An 8573-nucleotide genomic window follows, 5' to 3' on the forward strand; every position below is an offset into this window, starting at 1 on the left:
TGATTTCTTGGGGGAAAAAGAAAAAAAGAAATTCCTTATTTTTAAAGTTGATTTTGAGAAAGCGTATGATTCTGTTAGTTGGGATTATTTGGATCAAATTATGGGATTTATGGGATTTGGTGATAGGTGGTGGTCTTGGATTCATGGTTTATTAAAAAATGCTAGATCCTCGATTCTTGTTAATGGTAGTCCAACGAAAGAGTTCCAACTTTTAAGAGGTTTATGACAAGGTGATCCAATCTCGCCTTTTTTTGTTTCTTATTGCCATGGAGGGTTTACATGTAGCTATTGAGGACGCGATTGATTCTGGAAATTTTCATGGGGTTAAGATTGACGAGGCTAATCTAGAGATTTCTCATCTTTTTTATGTTGATGATGCTTTGTTTTTGGGTAAGTGGGAGGAGGGCAATATTCAAAATCTTATCACCATTCTTTGCTGTTTTTTTATGGTTTCGGGTTTAAAGATTAATCTCTTTAAATCTAGTTTGTTGGGTGCTGTTCTTAATCGGTCTGAATTTAATTCTCTTGCTTCTATTACGGGATGTGCTGCAGCTAAGTTTCCGTTTTCTTACCTTGGAATCCCGGTGGGTGGTAATATGAGTCGGGTTAAAAGCTGGGATGTGATTGTTGATAGGTTTCGCAAGAGACTTTCTAATTGGAAAGTTAAAATGCTTTCCATAGGTGGCCGATTAACTCTGATTAAGTCTGTTTTAGGGAGTCTTTGGATATATTATTTTTCTTTGTTTCATATGCCGTTCACTGTATGTCACTTATTGGAGTCTCTTTGGGCTCGTTTTTTTGGGGGGTTGGAGGAAGGTCAAAGACGTATTCATTGGGTCAAATGAGATATTATTCTTAACTCTAGGGATAATGGTGGCTTATAGGTTGGTAGTTTGGATGCGTTTAATCGGGCTCTTCTTCTTAAATGGAAGTGGCGGTTCCTTCATGAGACCTCGTCCTTATGGGTGAGGCTTATTAAAGGGTTGCATGGTGAGTTTGGGGCTTTAGCTCATAATACGCGTTCTTTAGGAGGTATGGGAGTTTGGAAGAGAATTGTGGATTGTATTAAGAAGATGGAAAGTCAAGATGTCTTAACTCCTGAATCAATTTCGATTGTTCTTGGTGATGGGTCAATGGCTCGTTTTTGGGAAGATGTTTGGTGTGGAGGTGTGTTATTTAAAACCCAATTCCCTAGGTTGTACTCGTTATCTTTGATGAAAGATGGGCTGGTCGCGTATTTCTGGACTTCTAGTGGGTGGAACTTCTTTTGGAGACGTCACATTAGAGGTGGAATTGGAGCTGAATAGTTTCAGAGTCTTATGCAGATTTTGACTCCTATTCAGCTGTCTTCTACTCCCGACAGGTGGTCCTGGAGTCTCGATCCAAGTAGGGTGTTTTCTATTAACTCCATGAGAAGACATATTGATTCGCTTTCCATTCCAGTGAGTGGAGTGGGGACTAGATGGAATCAGAGTGTTCTAATTTAAGTTAATATTTTTTTGTGGGGGTTGAGATTAAATAGAATCCCAGTTCGATCGGTTTTAGTCGATAGAGGCGTAGAGTTGGATTATATTTTATGCCCAGTTTGTCAGTCTGATGAAGAAAGTACTTCTCATCTGTTTTTTCCGTGTGAGGTGGCTAGTCAGCTTTGGAGGCGACTTGGGATTTGGCTTGATATTACGTTTCCTATGGATCCTGGTGTTACAGAGATGCTTGATTGGATTGATACGTCGTTGGGTATTCGTAGGAAACGTTCTATCTTGGAGGCGGTTTGCATGGTCACTCTATGGGTTATTTGGTCTTATAGTATTGGTGTCATTTTCAGTCCTAATAAGTTTAAAAAGAGTCTTTTGTTTGATACTATTGTTGATTTCTCTTTTCGGTGGTTTTCGAATAGGAACGCTAAGGCTCGTGTTAGTTGGATTGAATGGATACGCAATCATCTAATGCCTTAACTTGTTTTTGTACGTTTTTGCTAGCTCCTAGCTAGCTTTTTTTATTGAAATTTTGCTGTTGTTCAAAAAAAAAATAGCCGTAATTTGTTGGGTTTTTTTATTCAATTTTTTTTAGATTTTTTGTAAGCTTTTCAAAATAATAAGATTTTTCTACAATTTTTCCTTTTATATACATATAACTTAATTATACAAAAAAAAAGTAAATTCCCCTTCAGAAGATACAAGAGAAACTTAACAAAAATACAATGTTGTCGCTATTTTACTACGATTATTATTGCTCATGTGTATGAGTCGGTTTATCTCAGTTATAGACAAAAACTGAATTAAAAATACATTGATGAAAAACAAAAATATAAATTTCGTAGCTATTTGATAAAGTTTGTACTAGCATTGTTGCAAGTACATTTTTAAAATTTAAAACGTTGATGTCTTTCAAGTATCACATATGTAGTTTTATGATGTTCAATTAAATCACCACCACAAGCCTTACGCTTTTAAAAATTATCATCAATTCAAAATAAAGCGATATGAATGTAAATAGGTAAATCCAAAAAATATCAATAATATCCACGACTCTTTTATTTATAAGTGCCATCGTTTTTCTCCTAAACTTCAGTTTGCACATATTATCCCATTATTCGTATCAAGACAAGTGGTAAATTAATGATTATTAACCAATACCATGTTTTATAACATGTTTACCATGTTTTATAAGTAAACATGTTGTGGAATAAATGAGGATGGCACGATACACATAAAAACATATATATATATATATATATATATATATATATATATATATATATATATATATATATATATATATATATATATATATATATACCATTCTAATTTTGTGATACCGTTAGACCAAATCTAAAAATAATTTTAAAACGCAAAATAAATGGAAAAATCCAAAAATTCTTTTTTTTTTAAATATTATTTTCGGAACTTGAATTAACTAAAAAAATAAAAATAAAAAAATAAAAAAAAAATCCCGTTTTTTTTTTAAAAATACGTGAAATATTCTAATATAATATTACACTGACATATTCTAAAAAATAATGTTAAAATGTAAAATAAATGGAAAATCTAAAAATTCTTTTTTTAAATATTATTTTCGGAACTTGAATTAACTAAAAAAATAAAAAATAAATAAAAGAAAATCCCATTTTTTTTGAAAAATACGTAAAATATTCTAATAGAATATTACACGGTACATATTCAAAAAAATAATTTTAAAATGTAAAATAAATGGAAAAATCTAAAAATTCTTTTTTTTAAATATTATTTTCGGAACTTGAATTAACTAAAAAAAATAAAAATAATAAAAAAAAAATTCTGTTTTTTTTTTTTTTGAAAAATACGTGAAATATTTTAATAGAATATTACACTGTACATATTCTAAAAAATAATTTTAAAATGCAAAGTAAATGGAAAAATCCAAAAATTCTTTTTTTAAATATTATTTTCGGAACTTGAATTAACTAAAAAAAATTAAAAAAAAAATGCGTCTCACGGTCTCACAAAATATAGGTGGTTTCAAATGAACCTAACCTTATATATATATATATATATATATATATATATATATATATATATATATATATATATAATGTGGCTCGATCTATGTCCACTAGACATAAGGAAGTATTTTTATTCAGTTAGCTGAACACAGAATAACAAGTAAAATATGATGATTCAACACTTTTAGACAATTTAAAGAGCACAATGATCCTTTTATATATATATATATATATATATATATATATATATATATATATATATATATATATATATATATATATATATAAGTATCTGACCTAAAACACTAGTGGGTCACGCCCATCCATTCTTAGGCCCGAGCTTATGTGAACCGATCACAAGATGTCATGCAGTTGCTTCTAAAGACTTACATCTTGAGGAATATACATGACCACCCACCATGTACTTGAGACACCTTCACATTACATTGATCACCTCTACACCAAGAGAACACGTTTATGCAACCATAAGCACCTTTGAGCGTATATGACGACCTTTAACCATGTATGGAGCACATCCTCCATGCATTCAACGTATCCATGGGAAACCAAGATCAAACCAACATATTCATTCATACCAGGAGCCCTTTTCGGAAGTATGAGTGCATCATATGTAATACATTCTTCATCAATAGAACATCATATGCAAGGTAGCGTATGTGACATCCCTTATTTTCTAGAACAAAAAAAAATTATTTACGCTTTTAAAAACCATGTTATCTTTGTCTGCAGAAAATCCTAGTATATTAAAAGATTTTGAGTACAAATAATTGTTTTAAAATAAATAAATAAATAACTGTAAGGATATCATAATCAATACACAACATAAGTTACAATGTAAGGACCTAACGGTCCAAAACACTATTGTAGGTCTTCTCCTTAATCACTTAACATCCTATTTAAGTTCTAGTAACCCTAACATCGCTACATGTGATGCATATAAATTGAGTCGGTCAAGTTGTGAAAGCCAATAGTTACCAAACACTATAGATATATACTCCACAAAAGATATCTAGAAAACAATATACCCTTCAATACCTCACTCAATCGATTCTCATGGATCCTAAGCAATGATCATCTGGAAGAATCAGTTTACTTGACAAATCGTTTAAAGCAACAGTTTGACTACATAGCTAGGGGATTCCTTGGCACATGTAAGTCATAAAAGGCAACCATGAGCGGGGGGGGGGGGGGGGGGTTGAGTATAGTGAATGAACCTATAATCCTTTTTCTTAGATAGTATGATTAATTAACACCTACAGGTAATGAGTCTGCTAGTATTCCACCATACTATTTTGAATAGTTAGTGGTCGTCATCTTACTCTGGCAGATGACTTGTATGAAACCCTCACCTGGGGTCGAGATAGTGACACAAAGACAGAACTCTCATCTCCATTTCAATCTCATACGCACCCAAAAATTGAGACTACCCAATATGGTACGCAACCCACACCGGAACACATGATACTACCATAGAACAGAGTTCTAGTCTCCGTTCCAATCTTTCACGCATCCCTTGAATGATTACTACCCATTTATTCAACTTACTTTGAATTCAACATCCCCATGTAAGTCTTAGCTTATAGCTAGCCCAAACTATAATATAAATGGTTAGCTATTAGTACAAATTTCATTTAAATGCAATATCACCGCAACATAAGGTATAACTAAGCACTTATTCAACTTATGGTGAACTAAGGATCCTTTATAAATCTTACTTTATCAGTACACGAGACTATGATGCATGTAATTAACTTTCAGAACCTTTTTCCATTTTTATAATTTACTTTTCATCCTACATATATTTATATTCAACACAGAGCTCAACCAGTAAGTATTCACTATACCTTAAATCTTTTTAAGTAATAATACTTGAAGCAAGATTGTCACGTGATATAACCAAAAATACTTTTAGCACTTATATAATCATATATGGCTCACACAAAGTATTATGTAGTATTATAAAATATACAGTTAATACGTATTCCATATAATAGGCACTTAATTCACTTATAAAGTATACTATATACAAATAACAAACTTTCAGCATATATTTATATCTTTAAGTATTCAATACTTATATTAAATCATGCTCATGAAAGTAACTATGCACTCACTTGATTATCGGTGGAAGATTCATGGGAAAGTTAGCTCCTCGACCAACACTTCACCTTTCTCTTTATAACGACTTAAATATGAATATTACTACGCTCAATATTCGTTCATATTTAAGCCTATAATTAACCATTTTTGGATTATTCAATAATCCAAAGAAAAGTCGAGCTTTATAAATAAGGAATAACCAGGTAAGATCGCTCTTGAGGTAGGATCTGTTTGGTATATGGAGTATATTGTTTGGAAAATCCACTTTAAACATCTTTCAGATCTAGCCTGGACATCACTTGCATAAGTAGATCGATCAGTATAATGACTGAATTACTGATAAATCTTATTTATAGGTTCATATAATGACTATGAACATAAATATAAGTTACACTTAAAACATAATAAGCGCAACTTAACTTACAAGAGTTTCTGGAAAAAGTTTGGAAAGTCGCGGGCAAAACTTTGATGTTGAATACTTATTTTTGTCGTTGCAACACCTTGTTTCTAACACTTCGAAACTCAAAAGGTTAGAATTCTTGAGAGAAAATGGAATTTCTAAAGAGAGAAACTCAATAATGAAGATGTGCAAGGAAAAATGGAGGAAATGAATGATATTTATAGAAGTTTGATGGGAGGGCGCGTCGCGTACCTGACCCAGGTGCATCGTAGCTTGGCGTAGGTGCCAAGTCTACTTACGTATCATGCCATGTGTGGTGCTATGTCGCTCGTCCCGGATAAAATCTTGAATCTTTGAAGAAACGTAGTTTCGCATACGAGCTCCGTTTTTGACGTTCTTTATATTCTCGGTTTTGTATAGATGAGTAACACAACTTTCTTAAGACTTCAATAGCTTATTCTCATTCCATTTTTAATTTACAGTCTAGAGGAAATACACTGTAAAAGTGTAACACCGTAAATTTCAAAACAAATTTTCGTTTAAGATAATCATTTTATTCTTAAATATACTTGTTTAAAAAAAATCTCATTCATAATCAAATTACAAAACGGAACTCCATTTTCACTTATATAGAAAACCAGGATCCTCCAAATCATGACTCCTTCTCTGGTGTGTACAATCAAGCCGGTGTCGTCCCGTGATACTGAAAGAAACCTGAAACAACATAACACAAACACTGTAAGCACGAAGCTTAGTGAGTTCCCCAAAATACCACACATATAACACATATAAGCCACTCGAGGCTATAACTCTATGGGTCCATGCACCCAACTCTGTGAACCCTCAGGTTCTAACTCTAGGAACCCTTCGGTTCCAACTCTGCAAACAGGCACAGCATAAATCACATAGAAATAATGCAGTACAACACATATCATACATAGCATACAAATACTCTGTCACATAACTCTGGTTACATACTAAAGGTAAAGTATAGTGAGAAGACTCACCTCGCGTGTCTTGATATCTCACAATCCTGGGAATCCCTCGTGCCCGATTCTCCGAGCTCTAATCCTCCTATAGCATCATATGTCCCTAGTTAACACTTTATATCTCTAATGTTGACTATCCCTAAGAAGTCAACACAGGTCCACTCTGGTCAACGGTCAACGGTCAACTTTGACCGGACTCGGCGAGCGCTAGGGCGACTCGGCGAGTCTAGACGTTCTCACTAACTCTCTAAGATTCCCTTTCTACACGTCGAGTATCCCCCCTGACTCGACGAGTTCCTCCTGGAAGAATCGCGGGGCCACCCCGACTCAACTCGCCGAGTCTGAAGAACAACTCGGCGAGTCCCAGTTCGACTCAGACCACCTGTTAACCCCCTCTAACTCGCCCTGACTCACCGATCCAACCCATAACCCGGACAGGACCATTCTACGGCAATCTTCAAGCTACTCGCCGAGTCTGTTCATCGGACTCGGCGAGTCCATGCCATGCAACCGCTCAAACTGTTTTCTAAGGTCAGATCTGCTCCGGCAATTCATAGGTCTGGCCTTCCTAGACCGATTCATCACGTAAGGTCCTTATTTCGGTGCTCATAATACACCCCATGACTCGTAATTGACGTTTTGACCTAAGGCATAAGGATTCCAATCCAAAACCTCCATTGATTCCCGAAAAGCTCAGGCATGGGACACTCTGGACTTCCAAGGGTCCCGATATAGGGTTCCAATCGCTTGGGGGACTAAGGAAGCACTCGATTTAGCCACAAAAGGGTTCAATAAACCCTAAATCCATATACACATCAACATAGAAGGGAACAACTCGAAAATATTACCTGAATAACGTTGCTCTGTGTCCCCAACTCTCAGAATATAGCTTCTCCTGTTGTTCCCTTAACCAAGTCTCCTCCTCCTTGCAAAATAACACTTCCAAGATCAATAATGGTCTTCTACCTTGCTCCAGATGCTCACACTCGAATTAGGGTTTTGATCAAAGGACTGGGGTGAACAATGACGGCCATAAGGCCCCTTTATATATGTCCCAAACCTGGAAAGTTAGGGTTTCGCTAAACAGCGCAGACTCGCCGAGTCCATATCCGGACTCGCCGAGTCCAGTCGTGAACCCGCGACCAGATCCGCGATCCTACTCGGCGAGTCTGAGCTCCAACTCGCCAAGTCCCCTCTTAAAACACCCAAAATCATAAATATAACGATACCTGGAATTCCGACCTGTTACAACTCTCCCCCACTAGGACTAGACTTCGCCCTCGAAGTCTCACTCTGCAAATAGCTCCGAATGCTGCTCCCGCATCTCACGCTCTGGCTCCCAGGTCATTTCCGATCCCCTCCGGTGCTGCCACTGAACTAACACCAGAGGTATCTCCTTATTCCTCAGAACCTTGATCTTCCGATCTCTAATGGCCACTGGTCTCTCGGCATAATTCAAGCTCGCATCCACCTGAATGTCTTCTAATGGGACCACTGCCGACTCATCGGCTATACACTTTCTCAATTGCGACACATGAAAAGTGTCGTGGATCTGTCTCAATTCCGTTGGCAACTCCAAACG

General features: G+C 35.6%; 1 protein-coding gene across 1 annotated transcript; it reads left to right on the top strand.

Annotated features, from left to right (window-relative positions):
* The first annotated feature begins 266 nt into the window (after window positions 1-266).
* LOC145067445 (uncharacterized) lies at window positions 267-1955 on the top strand. The gene is made up of 3 exons (XM_079014584.1): window positions 267-761; window positions 885-1234; window positions 1523-1955. Exons 1-3 carry the CDS (start codon window positions 267-269, stop codon window positions 1953-1955), a joined length of 1278 nt encoding a protein of 425 aa, XP_078870710.1.
* Window positions 1956-8573: the final 6618 nt, after the last annotated feature.

The sequence above is a fragment of the Lactuca serriola genome, chromosome 8, assembly GCF_051521515.1.
Source record: "Lactuca serriola cultivar US96UC23 chromosome 8, Lser_US96UC23_V15, whole genome shotgun sequence".
NCBI classification, from domain to species: domain Eukaryota; kingdom Viridiplantae; phylum Streptophyta; class Magnoliopsida; order Asterales; family Asteraceae; genus Lactuca; species Lactuca serriola.

Bases quoted from the DNA above. Each gene is read 5' to 3' on its own strand.
- LOC145067445 (XM_079014584.1), top strand. From the start codon at position 267: ATGGAGGGTTTACATGTAGCTATTGAGGACGCGATTGATTCTGGAAAT. The intron at 762-884 runs GTATGTCACTTA...GGTGGCTTATAG, and splicing joins TGTTTCATATGCCGTTCACT to GTTGGTAGTTTGGATGCGTT. The intron at 1,235-1,522 runs GTATTTCTGGAC...GAGATTAAATAG, and splicing joins ATGAAAGATGGGCTGGTCGC to AATCCCAGTTCGATCGGTTT.